Below are 23009 nucleotides of genomic sequence, written 5' to 3'. Positions count from 1 at the left end.
CAAAGTATTTGTATATTCTATCTTTGTGGCATCACAGTAACACTTTAAATACACTTTACAGTTTTTCTTGTTGTCGCTGTTTTATATTTGTTCTAATGTAGTTTGTGTGATTTGTCCCTGTGTTTACCTCCTGTATATGGTGTGCCACATATTGCTTACCTGTGGACAAGGAAGTTTTCCACTAACTACACTAAACAAGATATGAGGTAAGAGAATAAATAGGTAACAATATGGTAACTTAAAGAGGTACACCTTTGCATATTCACACTACAATTTGCAGTCAAACCCATCCAAAAATTGCAGGACAGCTTACCTGTGTTCCAGTAGTGTCCACACGTGGCCCAGAGCAAATCCGCACTGAAGGATGCGAACAGGTAAAAGAAATGTCGGGGATGAAGAAAACACCTGCAAAAATAAATACATTTAAAAAAATAAATAAAGACTTCTTGATCAGTTCGGAGAAAAAACAATAAACTAGGGGAGAGGGGGGCCTTCAACTCTTCAGGTGTCTGTGGTGTTAATCCATTTGGCACAGAAGTTGCGCAGGAATCATTCTTTCCATTCATGACCATCTTTGCCCTTTGTAGATCACTTAACAGTTATTTCCATAAACATTCAGTGAGGCCAACGCATTCCGTACTTGTATAAGTTTTTGTCCAGAATATAAAGAACTGTACGGCACAGAGTGCGCACGAATGTGAAGTTGAAATGCTTGGGTTTGTTAGCAGAGTGAAGATGTCACTGCAGCTCTGATAGTCTAGAATGATGATGAGTGAGACAGTAGTTCAGGTGCAGATAGTAGATGTGCGTTAAATCTAACAGAATTTCATGACGTCTGCACCAGTAAATTTATATCATCTGAATATTCAATCGACTTTTGAGAGATCTGAGTTCAGCTCCTCACAATTCTGCGACCTGCCTTTAGATGGCGCTACCTCTCACTCAATTATTACTGCAAAACCCATAGAGCTAACTCTAACACGTGTTGTACAGGTTATGGAACATATATTAAAGATTACAAACCTTTACAGATTCATTTTTCAAACCAGCGAAATGTGTTCTGTTTTTTTTACCGGTGTTTGTGACTGCCTCTGAAAGTCATTAATGTATAACCTGCGGGCTGTAAAAACTGTCCTTAATAGTACAGCCTCGCTTGAAGTTTTTAAAGTTCTGATCATGCATACTACACGGGAAGCACAAAATTGGGTAAAACATATATTTGTTAATCACCACTTCAGTTCTTCAAGGAACATTTCCACAATTAAAGAATAGACGACTGGTGTTAACACATATAGTTATTTGCATTTCCATTAGGCAAGGCATATTATGTAAGTTTGTATAATAATAAGTATATATATATATATATATATATATATAAGTATATATATAGAATAAATATATATATATATTATAAATATATAAGTATATATAATATATATATAAGTATATATATATTAAGATATAGAATTGCTTAATATTTAGGTATATAATAGTGTATAATATGTATATATACTATATATCATATACAGTAATTCAAAAGCAAACTAATACTCCCCTCACAACATATACTAAACTATATTATACAACTATAGGTGGGAGATCTTGGGCCTCTTGTTGGATTATATTGACCCATGGTGTAAAACAGTGTTGATTGTGGATGACTGGATTACTCATTTGGACAATGAGTAGCATTTGAAAAACTGTCCCATTAAGTTTCTCACAATTATTTCTTTTAATGGGCCCCATCAGTGGGAACCAACAGGATTCACATTGCAGATGAATATACTATTATAATGAATGAACACAAACAAGTCATTAGTTGCAATGAAAACGTTTTGCTCTTTTTTTAACGTTTAAGAAACGTTTGCTTACTGTTACAGAAACGTTACGGACAGTTGTATGGCTCTGTGTGCTGGTGGACTGCGGCGGCGGCGCTGGAGCCGGCTGAGCTGGAAACCAGTGAGCTCATTCTGGCTGCATGGAGAGGAGGGCGGGGCTCCCAGCATCATCACCACCGGCCATCACTGCTTCATTGTACGGAGCTGCTGCTGATGCTGAGACCATAGCGGAGGAGAGCGAATCTGTCTTTTTTCTTCTTCTTCCTACCTCCAAAAGAAAAGCAGCATGTCATGGACACGGTTTCACACAGATTAGGACTGCACACACGATGAGATCCGATGACGAGGTAAGGGAAGGTTTGTAAATCCCGCTGCTGCTGGGTTATACATCGTCTGATCTGGGAGTTACTGGTACTAGCGGGCCTGCTGGGGTTGAGTCAGGTTGATCATCTCTGTGAGATTACTCGCTTTTATTTCACTAACGCTTTAAACCGTAGAGGTAACATTGCAGTAACACATGCCATCATCGTGTGCGATATTATAATAACTGGATCATCGTCTTGTGTTTGAGCGTGTGGTTGTGATCTAAGCCTGCACGTCGGAAGTGGCAGAGCTCGGCCTACAAACAAGCAAGCCCTTCAGAGATGACGAGGATGGAGCTGGTGCCACACAGGGCCATCTTATAGCACACACGACGGATGCTCACGCTGCACCGAGCATCATCTCTGTGTGATTATCTCAGCTTTTTTTTTTTCTTTTTTCTTTTTGGTGGCCGGACTTGTTGTGCAGTGAAGCTTCCAGCTGTTGATGCCTTTGGTAAAGCCAGATGCGCTTTTTTGCTCGTACGTAATTACGCGTGTGCGCTTTGCAGGATGTGCATTTTTCTGCCTGACAGGTCATCACACATTACTGGCCATGTTTTGGAAAGGATGCTGCAGTGATGTTGTAAGAGGATCTTATAGTCTACACTTACGGTGAGGCTGACAGGGGCCTCCACACAGACTGAGCCACACGGTCTGTGAGCCTGCAACTGCCTCAGGGTGTCACACTGGCCTGATTTAACACACAACACCCTGCTGGGAAGGTATTTATCAGGGTCAGCACAGATGTAGGTTAGTGAATGCCCACAAGTTAATAGGTTATGGATTGGATTTCAAATGTAGGGTTGTTCGATAGCGCCCATTGATGGAGCAAAATCAAGCAAGGGGATCAAAATGGGCAGAATAAAGTTCAATAAGTCACTTTAAAAGGGATCAGAATGACAGCTCAGTTGTCACATTAATAATCTGAATAAACACAAACAGCCTCAAACGGACCATCCAAGTAGGTCTGTTAACTACCAACACAGGGATTTCTCATCAATTTATTATTTGAGAACTAAAAAAAAAATCTTTATAAAGGATCACCTATAATCGCCTTTATAAAGGACTATGTGAATTGATCATTCAAGCCACAAGCAGCTCATGGAGTAGGAATCATTAGTGGAGCTCTGCTCATACACTGGGTTGGTATTTTGTCCTGAGGCTGATGGATTAGGAGTCTCTTTTGGCCTGAACTAAGAGGCACACAAAACATAATCCACAAGAGCTCTGCTTGACTTCAGATGATGTGATGGCACTTTGAACCAACTTACGTCACAAGCAGATCTCAGAGTGATTAATCTGAAGTTGCTCATGGACACTGGGGCAGTGCTGGAATCAGACTGACTTGTGCTGATTCGATTACGTAAACACAAACAGAACATCCCAGTAGGCCTGTTGGCTCATACTGATAAAGTGTTTGGTAACTAATACAGTGAACTTTATTATATTTATCGTTTGAATCCCATTAATAAAGTCACATGCAAACCATGGAGAAATGTGTGCCTAGAGCATTTTGATGCATCATGTCCAGCAATAATAGAGCTGGTATTTTGACTTGAGGCAAATGTATTGAAGGAGTTTTTTGGTCTAAACTAAGAAGCAGAAAAAACATAATCCACAAATAAGCAGGAGACGGCAGCTTGACTCCAAGCAATGTGATGGCACTCTGAACCAAGTTACGTCATCACCATACCACAGACTGATTAAACTTGTTTTGCTTATTGACACCGGGGCAGCGCTGGCATCAGTCTGACTAACTTTTGCCGACTCAGTTGCGTAACCTGGATTAGTAAAAACTTTAAAAGAAATAAGATTTTGTTGGTGGAAAAGGATTAAACCAAAAGAAACTAAAGGTTGCTGTAGATTATTTTTGATCGTGCCACTAATGACTCATGGTGATTAATCCTGATAATGTGACAGTAATTAAAGAGAAGCATCCATATTTGTTTATATCATTCATGTAAATTGATACAAGTCAATTTAACTTCTATATATACATCTTAAACTGTTATATATATATAAATAAAATCTATCAATCAACCAGATTATATATATTAAGAGACCTTTTGCCTTGAGACATTTGACCAGGTAGAATCCAACCCCCACTTTTCTAAATATGTTGCAGCCAGAAGGTTGTATTGCTTGGCTGGTTTCTCAACACAGTTCTAGGGGGTTTATGGAAACTCCAAATGGGATCCTTAAAAGCAACCTAAGCATATCTTATTCTTCAATCCTAACCCTAACCCAAAGCAAAATATGATTTGTATAGTAGTTTGACTGGGTAAAGGATGACAGATGGTGGGTCCCAATATAGAAAATGTTGGCTCTTCGTTGAGTGATTTAATTTGGACTTAAAAACCCTTGTGAGCAGGGAAGATGGCCACTTATGTCCAACCCCAGCTTGTATGTTACTAAATGAATATGAATTGGCCATTTCTTAGTTTTAATAGCCCAATATTGATGCAAATTGCAGTTTTGCAAAACACAGTAGATGTCTCTTCCATTTCTCTTTATTACATATAAATTGTAGTGGTAGTGAATGAGCCAGATTTGGCAAATGCACCATTGGCATGCAGTTCAAATGATGACGCTAAAAGAAAAGACTGGAAGTCTCTAAAAAGAGCAAAAGTTGGTCTATTAACCATCTAACTATATATGTACGAGCATCCATCAAACTAAAGCAAAGTTTTTCTGTTAGTATCCTGGTTCAGTCTGTCCAAAGAAATCCAGCACTAACATCCAAAATTGATGCCTGAGGAATCAAAAGTGGGTCATGGTGCCAGTGTGCTTTATCTTTAAAGGTATTGCTGTTGTCAATATCATCCCCCTACAGCTCCATTGTGCTATTGAGCAATATAATATGTTTTTACATTCATGCAGTGTGTAGTTCAGTCTCATTGTTTATCAACCAATTTTTCTGGAAAAATATGTGATAAACCCACTTTACTGCTCAATACCAAATGGGAAATAGACAGAGTTAGTGAACATAGTGAAGCATTTAGCCAATAAAGAGTCAGATATTTTCCCTGGGAGCTGAGATCAAAACTGACCTAAAAGGCAAGGAAATAACAGACGTATTATTTTATATTACCGTAATTTCTTTTATGTTTTCTTTTTTGATGTAATTTGACCCAGTGTTGTGCTCAACTTAGTGGTGCTTGTTGAGCAGCATCCTTTGGGCCAATACATCCTTGTTGTTGGACTGTGTTGTGGAGAAATTGCTGAAGACAAAGGTCAATGGTGAGGGTAGGAAGGAAGAAAGTGTTCAGGAGCCTCTGATGTCTTATGCTGTATTATTTTAATGACACTTGGCCAAGGAGAATTAGAGACACTCTCATCAGTGCCTGAGTCTGTCTCACATTCTGCCCAACTCGTGCTGGTGGATCGACTTTAAACCCCAAGATAACACCACAAATACTACACGCCCAGAATTAGCCAAAGAGAATGCATTTACTCATGGAGGTGTTATTGTCAGCATATTCTAGTCTGGAGACACAGATGTCTGTCAACAGCAAGCTAACTATTATGTCTAAGAAGGCAGCAATAGGTCCCTTCAACCCTGGCCACCACAGTGTTGAGATAGACTGGCACCCACTGTTCATAAAATGAATAGAATATTATAATTATATATATATATATATATATATATATATATATATATATATATATTGTTTGCCTATCGGCATCCTGCTTTGCTTACTCTGTGTACACATTGTAAGCATGATAACAGTTCAAATCCAGTATTTAAATCTTAATACTTCTGAAAATCATTTTGGTAATGAATGCATTATTTGCCACAACTTTCCATTTGAAAGTAATTAATATTATACTTTGAGTGATGAGCGTGACAGATGCGTTATCTGCTCGACTTTTTTGGTAGTTCTTGGAAGAATAAACAGCTTTTGCAAGATCCAGTTAAACCCATTCTGGCATTACAGTAGCAGTTGTGTCACTCCATATAAATTGGTCCTCAGTTTTGTCAGACGGTTGGTCGGAGGAGCTGGTACTGCGCTCTGTAGCTGCTGGGTGCCCACGTCTGATTTGACAGGAGTTAGTGAGGTACTGCTAATCTAAAATGTTTCTTCTTTTTGATATAATTTCATATTGCTTAAGTCCTGTATTGTTGTTGGCTGTGATTGTTTACTGGTCCAGAGTTTGTTGGTATGTTTGTTGTAAAGGGATTGACATCAGTCTGCAGGTTGACTCGTGTAAACATTGAATTCTTCATTGAATATTTCATTGTTCTGATTTCCTCACTTTTATCAATATCAGTACAATTTCTGCTGCAATATGCGTTTAGATTTAATTTTAGAGGAAGGTCTATTAAAATACTGTATATTCCTGTTCGTTTGTATGTATGAGAACCATGGTGTCTGTGAGAAGCCTGTTAAATAGTGCATTGCCCACTGCTTCTGGATATTCCCAGGAGCAATGGAAATCATGAAACTCAACACAGACAATGCAGTGAACTTTTCTCTTAACCCTAAAGTCTGTCCACAGAGTATTCACAGAGCTGAGTGATAAACAGTGAGAATAATACAGATAGAAATAGAAGTGGGAGTCAAAATAGGTTAGTCAGTTGAGGTAACATCCGGCGCATGGCCCAGTATTATCCATGGTGCCTGTCTGTGTGTGTTATTTTCATTTGACTAGCCAGCGGATTATTTTCCAGTGCAGTCTGAAAATGGAATATGACCGGTAATCAGATTGACTCACAAGCAAACTCATAGCTAGTCTAACCCTCCAGAACAGCATCTGGCTGCTGTGAATGTTTTGTAGGTTAATACAGTATTAGTAGTCATGGTGAATTGTGGTTGGCTTTGTATGATGGTGTATTCAGCTGGTCCATGATGAATATAGATGAGTCATCAGTGAATCGTGATCAGCAGCAATGTGTAGTTTTTATTCCCTGATGAGTTTTTGTACATACCATGACTTAGTTTGACCAGGGAAAGAAAGAAAATAAAAACATAGTAATAACAATGAAGTTGTAATTATGGCTGCAACTAATGTACAAGTTAGTGTACAGTACTTACAAAACAGAGAAAATAAAACAGTGTAAATCCTCATGACTCTTTTACCCTTTAAAATATTTGTATAAGTTGTTAATAAGAATTTTTTTTTGGTTATCAGGTGCCTTCGACTGATGGTAGCAACCCTCCCAAAAAGGGCAGCAGAGAATTTGGTCCAAAAAACATTTATCAAAAACCTATTACCCGGTTATTAATATATTTAGAATATTATAACAACATTATTACTAAAGAGAAAGGATAAACACCAGACAAAGGTGACAACCTAGCAAGCATGTATTATTTTACGTAATTGTATATGTATATTTTATGTATAAAGAATAGACAAAATTGGAAGATCTAGATAGAAACTGTACATCTAAAATCTATGGGGTAGGTTTAAAAACTGTCGATCATCTGCCAAGAATATCTTACTGGACTAACAGAGGCAATTATTAAAGGTAAAGCTCCCCTTACTGCTGTAACAGTGTGAGTTAAATTATTAAACCGACTGGTGGAGAAGGGAGTGCTGAGTAAGTATAACACGTAAGCAAAGCAAAGGAAAGAACAGGCTCTATTCATAATATAACAGACTGTCTGGGATGAAATTTCTGTGTCTGGTGCCACCATAAAGATTTCTGTACATTATGTACGTACACTGCACTGTAATGAAAAATCCATATCAACTCTGCAACTAATGATTACTATATTTTCATTCTCAATTGTTTTGTTTTTTTGCCAATTAATCTTGAAGTGTATGAAAATGCTTGTTACAATCTCCCACAGCTCAAGGTGACATCTTTAATAAGCGTGTTTTGTTTGACATTCAAAAACAGTCCAAAGATATTTAATTTCCTGCAGCACTGAGAGAAAAATGAGGCCTACAGTGTGAGAGTCAGGTGGTGTAAGGGTGTAAGGCAGACAAACTGTATCAAGGGTCACTTTGAGGTTCAGAGGAAAGACTGCCTTAAGGTGGTATGGTACTGTTAACAGCACACCAAGATGATACCTCCTATATCAGAGTCAGGATATGTTTACACTTTATAAACTTGTATAAGTTGTGTTAATATGCAGAAACCTTCCCCTTCTGTCTGCTCTTCATTCAAAGCATATGTTCTAAACATACATTAGAACAGACAGACCTGCCTAGGTGTAGACAGGACCTATAGACACCCACGTAAGTTAAGGATGACTTTATATTTATAGCTATACTCTGTTACACTTAAATTTAAGAAATATTCAAGGTTTATCATTCCCCTTTAATTTTTTTTGTGAAATTATAGAATGACACTATGCACCCAACATACTAAGTCAAGTGAAGTGAAGTTCCTTTTGCAAAATTTTGCACATTCATCATATCATTATTGATTACAAGCATTAGTGCCTGTTGTAATCATTACCAAAGTGTCTGAAACTCTACTGTACATGTAAATCATGTTTTACCCACATGATATGCTGACATATACAGTACAGTGTGTACAGTACAGTAGTTACTGATCCAGTGGCTTTCATCAATGTTTCTTTGGACAGCCTCCATAAGTGATGCCTAAAAAGAGCAGCAGCACTTTCAAAAGGCTCCATAATACTGCAGAGTCATGAGCCCGACTGGACTGGACGTGGCGGTGATGACTGCTTCATCTCTTAATCTGCATCTCAAAATCTTTTAAGCAATGTTATGTCATCTCTCTTTAGATTATGTCGGACACCAATGACACCAGCACTCCCTGAGTCATCATGGCTGTCCACGATAGTGTGCACATATACACCAATCTACATTATTCAGTATATATTAGACACTGAAGGAACCAACCTTCAAGATTGTATATACTGTAATAGGAGATTAGAATGCAGAATAGAAGAATAGTTTCTGTTTCATTTAATAACATGAATAATAACGTGAATTCTAAACTGATTTTAGATCACGGCTGGTGTCCTTTGGCATAACAAGCCAGTACTAGTGCAGATCAGGTATTCACATCTGGTCCAGCTGCAGAACAGGCGAGGATTATTTTAGAGTCATTTGGCCAAAATATGGACCATGGATGAGTTCAGTACTGGATCTGGCCCAGAGCCAACCCAGCCAGGTGTCCTTTGGTACAGCGAGTCACTACCAATTTAGTTTTGTTCAACTATTCAGGCTCTTCAGTTAAAATAATAATATGTTCTTCTGTTATTATTCGCCATATCAAATATCAAATCAGTGTGACAAGGCTTGGGGAATGTTTGAATGCAATGATGGCACATGATGACAATGTTGTCAAAGGTTGTAACAAAAAAGGAATCATCAATTGTGTTTAACCATGTACTGTATGTTAAGTATGTACGTTCTGCACACGTTACTAGGAAGAGTTATGTAAAACGGTAACATTTCATTCACTTCTGTGATTACATTTTCATTGAATCTGTTTCTGTGGCTCTTTTCCTGTCTGTATTGCACAGTTTAGACTCACCATTGGAGTTTATGAAGGACACTGCGCCGGTGGGTCATGTCGTAAATACTGCCGAAAGATGCAAACTTCATGTCAGGATACTGTGTGTCTCCCCTAAATGAAAAGAAACACAGATACAGACTTCATTTGAAAGAATGACGCTAATGACGAATCGATACTCTACTGTGAACTGAGCTTTCCCTCAAATAAGTCAAGTCTGCTTCATTGAAAATTCCCAGAAGAGAAATGTTCTTTCCCAATAGCAACTAAAATGTCCATTGGACAAAGTGACTTTGTCTGGTTCACTGATCACTACCATCCGTTAAAAGCGTGTATATCAAAAGCCCTTCTGCTTATATAAGCATGCATCCTAAGCATGTCCGTCTGCAGTACTCAGCAGGTCATTGGCTTACAGCTGACCTCAAGCTGTGCATGAAGTAAAGGGAAATAGTAGGACGGGAAGGATTGCCACAGACAACCATTTGTTCCAAACAATATTCCTTGGCTATGTCATGCACACATTTATGTCTTCTCTTTAACTCTTGAGCTACTTCTGCTGCGTTGATACACTGATGTCACATGCAGACTGAATCGAACCACCAATCTATTGAGGAGTGGATGACCCTCTTTACTTCATGAGCCACAGTTGCTAATCGTGTATAGTGGTTTTCAGTCCCAGCTAGAGTGGACCAGTAATACTCAATCTTACCACTAGGTGTTGTATGTGACTTGGCTGCTAACTGTTTGGAATTAATGGCAGCTGCTTGTATTCTGTTTTTAATGGCTAGTAACAACCTCTGCTCCTTTGGTTCAGTCGGTTTTCATAAAATCAAAGCAGTTGATTTTACACTGGACCGGACAAGCAAGACCAGCAATCGGCACAACCTTATCCCCCCAGATTTCATTAAACTCTTTTCATATCAAACCATTTCATCTGGGACCATCATCGGGTCAAAACATTTCCATTTTGAACTCACACTCACCACATGTTTTGCTAAATATCAGTATCTGCAGTCTTTACTATGTCTCAGTCTGTCTTTCTTTGTCTCTCCTCCAACCTCCCCCTTCCCAAGCCCTTTTATCTGATAGGAGAATGAGGAAGAGGAGGAACTGGAAAATCTTGGGAGCGCCTTGGAAAGTTTCTGTGAAGTCTCAATGAATGCATTAGAAGAGCCTCTCTAGGATTTGACTCAATGGCCAAAAAAGGGCGTACGAAGGGCGAGAAGCCCGAAGCGCTTATCTCCGCCCTACAGGCAGCAAATGAAGATCTCAGGTCCAAGCTGACTGACATTCAGATAGAGCTACACCAAGAAAAATGCAAGGTACAGTGCAACATCAAAATACATAAATTTGCCCTAAATATTTCAAATATTACACTGCGTACAGTAGAAAGATACATGTTGAGGTAGAGAGCTTTGATTTTGCACATACAGGATTTGCATTGACTGAATGTGAAATGTGTGGTTTTTAAATGTTATTATGGAAAGAATGATAATCAAATTGATTATACTGGTGGTTAAACATTTGCTAAATTCATTAACAATGACTGAAGCTTACTTGGGGTCCAGTAGTAGGTACTCCAGTGTAAAATGACCTAATTTATCTTTCCTCCTCCCCTGTTGCTCATCTCAAAGGTAAGCAAACTAGAACGCGACAAGGTGCAGGAGGTAAAGCGGGTGCGAGAGCAGGAGCAGCACCGTCACACTGCCATGTTAACGGAGCAGCGGGCCAAGTGGCACGAGGAAAAGCAAAAGGAGCTCCAGGCTCTCAGGGAAAACCTGACACGGCAGCATGAGCAGGAGCTGGCCCGCCATGCCAAAATCAAAGACCAGGAGAACCAGAGGCTTAAAGCTGCCCTGAGCGCCATGCGGGATGGCAGCGGAGAGAAGGTGAGGTTAAGATGGGGGAGTGAAGCCGTAGTAGTGTTTGATTTTGAAGTTGTGATCTAGATATACAGAAATAAACACATGCAATTCACCCAAAATCCCAAAGCAGCAGCTGTGGAACTGAACCAGGCCAGAGCTGCTTGGCAGTCACCTTCAATTCTGAGAAAAGGCTCCTGATGGGGGGAGCTCTAGAAATAAACACTTATTACTCACCTTACCGTTCCCCTGATAATCTAAAAACAAAACATGATGAGTATTCTGTAGAAATCCTGCCAAACCACAACAACACCCTTCCTCTTTCTCCCTCCACTGCAACAGGTGCGCACTGCACTGACCCTGGAAGCCAAGGAGGACGCACGTCGCTTCTTTGACCAGGAGAGAGTGAAGCTCCTGCAGGAGATAGCCGAGCTGAAGTCTTCTAAGAAGCAGACCGACGAGGCTCTCAGCAACATGATCCAGGCTGACAAGATGAAGGCTGGTGACCTGCGGGTGGAGCACCAGCAACACCAGGAGCAGATCTCTAAAATTAAGTGGGACAGTGAGAGGGACATCCGTAGACTGGTACGCACACCGCTATATAATATTAATCAGGCTCACTACTCATGTCACATTGGATGTCCATACAGCGTGGTCTTTTTTCCTGTTACATCAGCTGTATTTCTTTTGCAAGTGAACTGTGTGAAAGAGCTTGTTTTATTCTTATATATTATATATATATATTTTATATAATTTTATATAATTTAAAAATGCAGTTTAATAGGATGCTGTAAGTTGCAATATATTTTATTAACTGTAGGTGTTGTTTGCAAAATAACTATTGTTTTATATATCCTTCATTATAGGTGGATGAAATCAAATCTAAAGACCGTGCCATCTTTTCTCTGGAGAAGGAACTGGAGTCAACGACGGGTTTCTTACAGAAGCTGCAGCTTCAGAAGGACGCCCTGGATGAACAACTGTTCCTTGTCAAGGAGGCCGAGTGTGGCCTAGGAAGCCCGAAAAGAGAGATTCCAGGCAGAGCTGGAGATGGAGCAGAGCACTGTGGGAGCCCAGTAAGTAGGGAGGAATAGCAAGGAGACATTTCATGCTCTGCTTATTCATATCAAACCTTAACATCAAACTATTCATTTGAAAGAAACTATGAGCCATCCTGACTCTTGTACCCTATTGATTCCTCCTTGCTTTAGCACTTGAATGCCACTTGTAGCTAAAGTACCAATTTACCAGGACTGGTTTTTACAGACAAGGATTCCACAACACTTTTCTCAGCTCCAAACCTGCGAAAAAATATTGCAAACAAAAGATCTGGCACATCCTTTAAGAGTACACAGGAACAGATTTGTGAGAGCAGAATTAGATTTGTGCACGAGGGAGGACACAATGTCACAGACAAGCGCTTAAGAGAAATCGTGTAACTACATTTAAACCAGAAAAAGGGAGTCTTGCGCTTGTAATGATCAAAGCTGCTCACTCACTTTTGGCACTCTGAATCTCCTGAAGACAAACTCAAACATGGGACAGTCAACAGATTTAATTTGTTGGCAAACGATCTAGTTACTAAGTCATTTTCAGCATAAAATGTTTCTCCTGGTTCCATATCATATCATATATTATAGTGGGCGTGTTATCGTCATGTTAATTCACATATATTTTATCTTTATATTTCTCAAACAGATGTGGTTTTCTTAATTTTTTTTTTCCTTTTTTATAAATAGGCAGAGGAAATATTTAGAATAAATTTTCAAAAAATACTTATGAATGAGCCTCATTGTCAGTTATGAGCAAAAAGCTCAAATCTTTTGTCCTCAATATAAACTCAACAGGAGCATGTGAGAGGTGAGGCAGAGTTTAATCATGATTTATTACAGTCCCATGGTCAGCTCAAAGGAACCAATAAATTGCAATTGTCACAGTTAATGTGTGTCAACTCGTGAGATTTAGATTTAATATCCGTGAGATTGAAGACACATTAACACAAACACATTCAGTTTAAATGTGTCATGACTCTTATATAGTCATTCTGTTGCCTTCTTATTGAATGTATTCTTATTGCTGAGGTCAGCCTCCTGCAACATGCCACTAATACTGATCCCATAACTTGATGTGTAGTGAATGAATGAGTGAAATTATTCATTTTTGTTTGTTGTTCGTTTGTTTCAGGACCTGAGGAGAAACCAGAGGCGCATGTCTGAACTGAACTCAACTATACGCAAACTAGAAGACCGCAACTCACTGCTGGTTGATGAGAGGAATGAACTGGTATGACCAAATGATGTCAAAATGTATTATCATAATTATCTTCCTTCTGTCAATCTTCATCTTTGTGCCTTTCCTTCAGATCTCGCAGCTTCTAGCTCCTTCCTCATGTCAGTGGCAGTTTAATATATTCTTGTGTCCCCTTCTGCCCACCAGCTGAAGCGAGTTCGAGAGTCGGAGAAGCAGTGCAAGCCCCTGCTCGACAAGAACAAGCTTCTGAGCAAGAGGAACGATGATTTGACTCAGACCATCCAAAAACTGGAGGAGAAACTAAAGAGCCTGGTCAAGGAGAACCATGAGATGGTCAGCACAAAGTCATATTTCAGCATCATATATGTGTTTTGTACTTTGTACAGGTGGATGATCATGAGAGGACTTTTCTCTCCCTGTAATGCGTTTTGTGCAGAAGGAGAAGATCAGCTCCCATCCTCCACTAAAGAAGCTGAAGTCTCTGAATGACCTAGACCAAGCCCATGATGACCAGGAAATAGCCTTTCTCAAGCTTCAAGTCCTGGAGCAACAAAGCATGATTGATGAACTCACAAGAGTGAGTGTGTTTATTTCTGTATACTGAGTGTGAAATTTTACATTCCTTCCTTTTAATTCTTTTCAGTATTATGTTAATAATGCAGAATCATATGATCTGTTCAAGTTGCTATCCCATGCTTGACCTCATCAGCTTGAGTACTGTTGGAAAAACATGACTTAACTCCATCCACATCTAATGATTCCTAACATCCTCAGTATACTGTGTCGGTGTAAGAGTCTGTTGTGTTTTCATAGATTGCTTTTAATTTAATTTTATTTCCATTTTCAGGATCGAGAAAAACTACTAAGGAAGAAAAGGCATAAAAGAAGTTCAAGGCCAATAAAGGTAGAACTATTTTCAATATTTTTTACCTAGTTTGGTTACTATTTTGTGACAATGTATCTTAAGTCTTTCATCACTTTTGAAATATTTTCATTCTTAATTATTATTAAGTATTCTCAATTTGAAGGTCTGTGGAAGCAAAACCTTTAGAAACTTGTGTAATACAGACAAGAAAGCTCAGAAAAAGTTTAGCACATTGCTCAGGACATTTATCATCAGAGACTTCGAGGTTTGTAAATCCTTCGACTTTCCTCTCTGCAGCGGCACATCGTAGTAGACACTTTCTTTGGGTATGATGAAGAGTCTATGGACTCAGAGACATCCTCGGTGGCTTCATTCCGGATGGACAGAACTCCTGCTACTCCTGATGAAGACCTGGAAGAGGTGAGAAGTCGCCTCGTACAGTATTTGCAAAGTCGGCAAGAAAATTTAGTTTGGACGTCCAGCATCTCTATCAAATGCATTCAGTACGCATCTGATTAAATATATACTCTAAACCCAATTCAGCCATAGGCTTTGACCTCTAACCTGTGTATGTTTCTGCCAAACAAGGGTCTATCCACTGAGGAGTCGGAGCTCCGCTTCCGACAGTTGACCAGGGAGTATCAGGCCTTACAGCGAGCCTATGCCCTGCTGCAGGAACAGAAAGGAGGCATTCTGGACGCTGAGATGGAGGCAAAGGTAGATGCACCGTTTTTTAATTAAATCTATTTGTGCCCATATATTCTTACCTCGTGTTTTGTATTAAAGCTAAAGCAGTTCCTTTATTACCACCATATTTAGCACTACTTTTACTTAATGGAGTTGCTAAAGCATTTTAAACTGTACAGTTACCATCACAAAGGCATTTAAAATAGCCTTGAGGTAATCTGATCATCGTCACTCAGTTTAGCAATCCAGTGAAAGAAAATGTATAAAAAGTCTTTTCAACAATCATTTATTGTGTTGGAGGTATGTTGAAGCAGGGTCATGGATGCATCATAAGGCTTCCCTAAGGCTGTAGGAAATGTGTTACACAGAATCTGATTATTTCTTGACTGAAACATTTATCCTAATACATGATTTCGAAAGCAGCTTTCTGTTATAGTGCCGTTCCTTTCAGAACCGTGCTGGTTCTTATCATTTTTACGGAGTGATATTTCACCTTTACTGCTCAGTATAACACAGAGGACATCAGAGTTGATTTATATATAAAAAACCTTACGAGGCGTCAGTACAGTAGGCTGTTTTGAAGTGCATATTGTTCTGCGCTGGTAACAGCTGTGGCTGGGAGCATTATGTTCCAGGGCTGTCCGTTGGTCTGTTTGTCCCATTCTTGTGAATCCAGTATGTCAGGAACACCTGGAATTTCTTCAGATTTGGTCCACTATGACTGAATGATGAACTGAACAGGTCACTGTGACCTCACAAAGCACTTCAACATCACAATGTTTTACAGAAACATTTTTTTTTTCTTGACGTTATTCGACCTCCTAACTCAGGAACAAAAGCAGAGATTGTGACCATATTTCACATTTGGTCTGATACTGAATCGGTGACACTAATCTTTTGGAATGTGTAGCTTCTTTTCTACAACATCCATCCTTGAAACATCGTAGTTCACCACATACTCATCATCTGTTTGCTGATATGGAGCTTCAAGTTCTGAGTCTCTCTAGTCCTCCATACATTAAAGGAGTCTGGACAGACAATATTTGAATACTGAACCCCCCCACGCACATAAACAAAGTTACATTCAAGTCAAGCCAATTGTGGTTCCTCAGTTTTCCTGAATAGAGGTGCTCAGGTGCAAACACAATCTTTGACAAGCTACGTGTGAAGCATGTGAAGAAGAGATGTGCAGTCCAGTAATAGAGATGTTTGCAGCCTAAACAAAACTTAGCAAAACACCATGAGAGACATCACAGAAAGCATTTCAACGTGCCTCAGATGTGCTTGAACTTTAATCAATACATCCGTCTACAATGGTCAGATAATGGCAGGTGCTTTGCAAATCATCCTTTTAGGCTTCAAGTGTTTTTTCTTACCACCTCTGTGCATAATAGCATTGCGTATTGAGCTGTGAGTGCTGTCAAAACTAGAGTGATCTGAACAGACAACAGAAGGAATGAAGCTGATACTACTTTAACAACATCACCAGTGTACAAGGTGAAGGCTCAGTGGCAGCAGCTTGTCTTAACTGTTGTCAGCCTAAAAATTTAAAAGACGCACATTCAGCATGTTTTTTATTTAATAATGACACATTTTCTAAATTGTATCCGTATATGTTTGGTTTTAATGATTTCAAATAAATAAGTAAAAAAAATCCTCTACCCCCTGCAATACCAGCGCATACCTCCAGGGCTGTAGTCCTTAAGAAATCGTGCTCTGGTGGCCAATGAATGTTTTTTTTGTTCATGTTTCAGGCTCAAGAGCAGCTCCAAGGAGACGTTCTCAGGTATAAAGCCAAAATAGAGGACTTGGAAAAAGAACTGACCTTGAAGGGACAGGTAGGACACACAAGAACACATGAAAGAATATAGGCATAGGATGGTAGACAAAACAATAAGAACACATGGCAATATGCAATGTGTTCATCATAGTATAAAGATAAGCAGCACATCCTCAAAAATGACAGTTGCGTTATAGAGTGCTCTCACCAACCTAATAAGTTGTTTGAAATGTCTCTGTCCTCAGGACTCCAAGTGGGTGGAGGAGAAGCAGCTCTTCTTACGAAGGAATCAGGAGCTATTAGAGAAGGTTGAGCTCAACTTTTTGTGTGTTTTTCCGATAATCATACAGCTGCAGTAAGCATCATCATGTCAAAAGTGTATTTAGGTTGTGTAAATAGTCTGTTTGTGTTGGTAATATTTAAATAATCTTTAAAATTGCCTTAAAAACTACGTTTTTTTTATCAGCTTTATGGTCATTTGCATTATTTAAAGCTCTACAACCTTGAGGCAGTTATGATTTACACTTATCTACATTATATAGAACACATGACATGTTGTAGCTACAATCTAAATGTGTAGGCATCTGCCTTTTCTTGTCTCCACATTATTGCTTGTCTGTGGTGTCCAGGTGGAAAAGTTGGACTCTGAGTGCAGTCGGCTGCAGCATGAACTACAAGACTCCAAAGACCAGAATGAACTGTTAGAGTTTAGGGTATTTGAGCTAGAGGTGAGTGACAGGATTCTGTTTTAAAGAGAGAGAAATCTCATATTAGTTTATTGGTATATAAAGTACATTGAGGTCTAAAAAGCTATAAGCTACAGCACTTTTTAAAATTTTACAATTCAACTCCTATTTCAGATAAAGGACAGAAGAATTATATTTTGAAGAGCTGAAAAGCTGTGGCTGACCCCTGCATAACCCTCTGTAAACTAACAAACAGAGGTCTTTGTGTTCTGGCCGTGCTGCAGTGCAGGTACTGACAGCTTGTGAGGGCCACCTAGTGAACAGAAAGGGGAACAGATCACTCGGGTGTAGATGGAGTCCAGTAAATATGGCTAGTAAGCATTTTTATGGCTGGACAAAACAAAGGGCACCATCTACTGCAACTTAAACATCAGCACTGAAAAAATAAAAAAGTCTGTTGTTTGATGGAAATAAGGATTGATAAGGACGTGTTCTGGCGAACAAAGCATGCACGGCAGAGAGTTGATGCAAAGTAATCCTCAAGATTCCCTACCACTTCAATGAAATTTGGTGGCCTCTAGTTCAGTGGCAGTAAGATTATTGGAAGCACAAATGGCTGATGACACAGAACAGAAGTTATTTTTGTAACCTATAAGAATTGTCTCGCAACCTTATTTGGCTCTGAATGTCATCATTGATTTTAAGCCTGTCTGAAGAGAGGCAGTCTGAAACGAGCCAATAAGGTCTGATAAAGGGTCAGCAGTGCATTCCTTGTATGATTAAATGTGTACTCTTCATAGGAGCGTGAGAGGAGGTCCCCTCCATTCAACCACCTGAGAATGCATCCCTTCTCTGAGGGAGTCAGTGCACTGCAGATCTACTGTATGAAGGAGGGTGTGAAGGTATGTGGGAGGAGAACTGTTCTGCTTTATCATAGTAATTAACATAATGTAAGAGGCTGCTGTGTCTTTTGTTTAATATGAATATACTGTGAACATTTTATGGTGGAATTACAGTAAAAAAAAAAATTAAAGGTAAATGACACTTTATTTGTATATGTGTTTCCTGATATGTTTATTCTTTACAGGATGTGTGCATTCCAGATCTCATCAAACTTCTAGACATCCTGGGAGACAACGGGGTAATCCATTTTTTCATTTAACATCAAAATCATGATGATCAAAACATACACAATATTAATTCAAGCATTTTTTTTCCCTTCTGTATAGAACTTAAGAAATGAGGAGCAAGTGGCCATCATTCAGGCTAGCACTGTTTTGTCATTAGCGGAAAAGGTAGGTTTGGAAACTATATCATGGTTTCAAACATGATAACCATCCAACAGTAGTTGGATATATATCCAGTAGTCTGTGCTGTGCTGACTCATCTTTTGCTGTTTGTTGCCCTCTAGTGGATTCAACAAATTGAGGGGACGGAGGCAGCGCTGCACCAGAAAATGATGGACCTGGAGATAGAGATGGTGAGTCACAATACAATCCTGTATGGGAAAATACTTAATAATAATAATGTTTGTGTTTACCTCGGTCACCTCCTGCTTGAATTTGCATGTTCTCTTATTTTTAATGGTTCACAACAGGTCTAGTTCAGTGTAATATGCTGGAAGCTGCTCTTAGTTATGTTTTTATTAAGTAGGTCTGTCATGTTTCTTTTATCTGTTTACAGCAATAATCTAGTCAAAGGACATCAAAGTTTTTTTTTAGTAATTTAAGGCAGTTTGCATTTTTATATAAAGCTGCATAGAAAAAAATAAACAAATAAGATTTTTGTTTTATTTTCCTCTAACCACTATATCTGACCTGCTTATTTTGTACAGGAGATGTTCTGTAAACAGAAAGGATATCTAGAAGAGGAGCTGGACTACAGGAAACAGGCCCTGGACCAGGCCTACATGGTAAGTGTAGTGTAAAAGCAGACTGTTGGGACTCTCATCTGAGGACAAATATTCCGGTCCCCATAAGTTTATTTATTTTTTCAGGTTAAGACTTGGTTTTAAGGTTGTGGTTAGAATGATGACAAGGTTACATTAAGGGTTGGGGTTATGCATGTAGCAGTTGTGGTTAAGCTTGCAGGGACATGGCATCAACAGTAATAACAGCCCTTTTTTCTCCTCCCAACAGCAAATTCAGGAGTTGGAAGCAACATTATACAACGCCCTGCAGCAGGACAAGGTGCTTCATATCACGATATATTACAGCCTTATTTTTATGAAGACTATTGAACATTTCAAAACAAAATACCTTGTCATGTGTCAAATTTTTGTGAAACATCAGTACCTTTATGTACTAGAGGAGTGAGGTTTATCAAATTAAGACATCAATTTACAAAATGAAACAAATTCCAGAGGGAACATATGTGTTATCTACACAAGGTCTACATGACCGATTTACACAGTTTATTGCAAAGGAAAGTTGGAAATTTTGCAATTATGAACAGATTAAGAATGTAGAGGCTTCATGGAAACTTGCTTCTGAAGAAGTGTTCATGTACACAGAAATCTATTGGTGCCACGCCAGACAATTTTTTCACGTTATAACGCTTCCATACATGTAAGAACAGTAAGGCAGTGAAAAGTTTCTTTAAAATCCATCATGCTAAGTAAACTTTATTTATAAAGCAAGCTTTACAGAAATAACAGCATGAATAAATACGTTAAAACTGGAACTAAATAAATAAAACATAAAAAAATATTACTGGACAAAGGGTTTAAGAAACAGGTATCCACTGTGTCTGATGCCTGTCTTCTTCCTTCAGGTGATAAAGTATGGCGAACCTCTGGATGAGCTTCAGAAGGACGAGCTGCGGACAGCAGTGGAGAAGCTGAGGAGGCAGATGCTGAGGAAGAGTCGAGAGTACGACTGCCAGATCCTCCAGGAGAGGATGGAACTGCTGCACCAGGCGCACCAGGTCGGTCTATGTCTGTACCGGTGATAGATATTTGAATGTGTGCGATACAATATTTGTATGAGTGAACCGACCCCTCATTTTCAAAGGTGCTGTGAAGAGCATTTGTCTCAATCTGCATCTCTGAGAAAAAAAAAACATTCCTGACTGCTTTGTCTTTCAATATTTGCAGAGAATTCGTGACCTTGAAGACAAGACAGAAATCCAGAGGAGGCAGATTAAAGACCTGGAGGAAAAGGTAGGCCATGTTCGATGTTGCATTGTATTTTAACATTGGCATTAGCTGCCCAGTTTGTTAGTTTAATCTTTGCCTAGTGGCAGTTTCAGCCTGAACTTGGGTGCATAGAAAAATGGTTGATACTCTTTTTTGTTGCATTACGTATAGGAAGCCACTCTTATAAAAATGCCACATTCAACACTCACATAGGTTCTATTCAGAAGTATCTTTTCATAGATACTGTTCTAGTTTACCTATACAGTGAACCTCTGTTTCTGTCTCTGCTGTTACTAACATATCTCGAATGTTTTCCATTTCTCTCACTTTCTTTGTCCCTTCCTCGTCTCTTTCTTTTTTCCAGTTTTTGTTTCTGTTCTTGTTCTTTTCTCTTGCCTTCATCCTTTGGCCTTGAAGTCTTTGGCGTGTCCTGTAGCAGAGGTGAGTCCTCAGGGCTTTGAATAGAAAGTTCAAATCACTGCCATCACTCTCTCTTCTAGACCTCAGTCAAATAGTTTTCTATTAATGCCAAACCAGCACAGCAAGTGTTTTGGTTTTGTCAAAACCGGTAACAGTCCGGCTACAGGGCCTAAATTGGCCTTGACAAGCTTTCAGTCAAAATGGATTTGTGTAACATTATAAAGACTTCCTGCTATGAGCGTATGACCTTCAGAATAAAAGCAGGGGTGGTTATAATTATTTTGAAAAATTGTTTGTAATTAATCTAATTTGGTATTGATTCATCATACCCATTAATGAAAGCAAAGTTACATAGAAATAGTGTTTTAACTGACCCAATTGAGCTTCTTTTGGCCTATAGTTAATCCTGACTATCAATTTAAAACAGGAACTACAAACTATACAAGAGTGACATTTCGAGACAATATGTTCTTTTCCTTCCCACAGTGTGACCACAGGGTGGCTAAATGCTTCCCAGAAGCAAAACCTATTTGACCATGGTCTGCTCACTCTTCCTCCTACACATTCACTTCCTTCGCCTTGCCTCCACTTCACAGAATTGAAGCTGTCATTCTGTCTTTGCATCTTTCCACATGCATTTCTGTTAACACTCATGTGTTTTTTCATATTACACCAGCATGTCATGGTTAGTCATCTCAGGTTGCAGACATCTCAAAAGCAAACAGTTCCGTCAACATCACCGTCTTTCTCTCACTTGTGTATTCATATGTTGTCGCCTCTGTTTCTACATGTGTTTTAAAAAATGATGCCACCTGTCTCCAGGGTCTGTTTCAGTCTGTGTTTTTGTTTTTTTACAACCTGGATAATATAGCAACAATTACTTTTAAAAACTGCATTTATAATTTTTTCCCTAAGAGGCAGCACAACAATCTGCAAAAACAACAACTTACATATTCAAGTTGTTACTGCTAACGTTGCAAACAGTTGCATATATACAGTTCCAGCAGCTATGGGGCAACATTAGCATTCATTTGGAATCATGTTTCTGGTGACCTAAGAAATGCAAATCCAATCCAAATATATTTTTCTTTAGCTGCTAAATGCTACATTACGTTCACCAGGTAGCCAACTTGCAGTGCATGCTGTGCAGTGGCTAGATAGCACACAGTTAGCTTTTTGAGAGATTTTATATGCGAAACAATGCTTATATTAGCACTGACATTGAATCAAAGCAGTGAAGTTGCAGGCTGAAACAATGAGCTGAAAGACGCTAAAACGCTAAACATTAAAACAAATACTGAGTAGCATGGTAATAGTATGTTAAATTTACTATGACACAGTATTTACTCTTCTAATTCTTTGTGACTTCTCTCCGTCTCTCAGGTGGTGTGTCAGCTTGGAGATCTTGTTTGTGACCGCAGTGTTATTTATTTTCTGGACAAGTGTGGAACAATGTTCGTAGCAGTGGCTGCTGTCAGTATACATGGATGTGTCGTGTGTTGGCCATGGACGTTCACACTTCAGATTTTATTCTTTGGGTTTTTTTTTTAAAAACCGGGTGGGGTGGGTATTCAGGATGCTGCCCAGGATAATATTTTTTCAGTGTGTTGGACATTCCTCTAAACAGCTGGGAGGGCTGTGACAAGAATGACACAGATTTGAGAGACACTTAAAAGTAGATGCAG

At 39.1% G+C, this 23009-nt stretch overlaps 1 protein-coding gene across 1 annotated transcript; it reads left to right on the top strand.

Moving 5' to 3' along the window:
• Positions 1-1987: 1987 nt before the first annotated feature.
• jakmip2 (janus kinase and microtubule interacting protein 2) lies at positions 1988-22785 on the top strand. Its single transcript, XM_010729346.3, has 24 exons — positions 1988-2185; positions 10712-10960; positions 11273-11527; positions 11843-12085; positions 12367-12576; positions 13685-13783; positions 13937-14083; positions 14187-14327; positions 14598-14654; positions 14913-15035; positions 15204-15332; positions 17057-17140; positions 17328-17390; positions 17712-17810; positions 18569-18670; positions 18856-18909; positions 18998-19063; positions 19180-19248; positions 19603-19680; positions 19907-19957; positions 20541-20693; positions 20863-20928; positions 21269-21345; positions 22708-22785. Exons 2-23 carry the CDS (start codon positions 10832-10834, stop codon positions 21317-21319), a joined length of 2469 nt encoding a protein of 822 aa, XP_010727648.1. The 5' UTR covers positions 1988-2185; positions 10712-10831; the 3' UTR covers positions 21320-21345; positions 22708-22785.
• The last annotated feature ends 224 nt before the right edge of the window (positions 22786-23009 follow it).

Source organism: Larimichthys crocea, chromosome XXII (genome assembly GCF_000972845.2).
Source record: "Larimichthys crocea isolate SSNF chromosome XXII, L_crocea_2.0, whole genome shotgun sequence".
NCBI classification, from domain to species: Eukaryota; Metazoa; Chordata; class Actinopteri; family Sciaenidae; genus Larimichthys; species Larimichthys crocea.
Note: the sequence above shows the minus strand (reverse complement) of the source record. Positions and strands in the feature narration are given on the sequence as shown.

Coding starts and splice junctions, on each gene's coding strand:
- jakmip2 (XM_010729346.3), top strand. CDS start 10,832: ATGGCCAAAAAAGGGCGTACGAAGGGCGAGAAGCCCGAAGCGCTTATC. Junction 19,249..19,602: donor TGGACCTGGAGATAGAGATG/GTGAGTCACAAT, acceptor TATTTTGTACAG/GAGATGTTCTGTAAACAGAA. Junction 19,681..19,906: donor CCCTGGACCAGGCCTACATG/GTAAGTGTAGTG, acceptor TCCTCCCAACAG/CAAATTCAGGAGTTGGAAGC.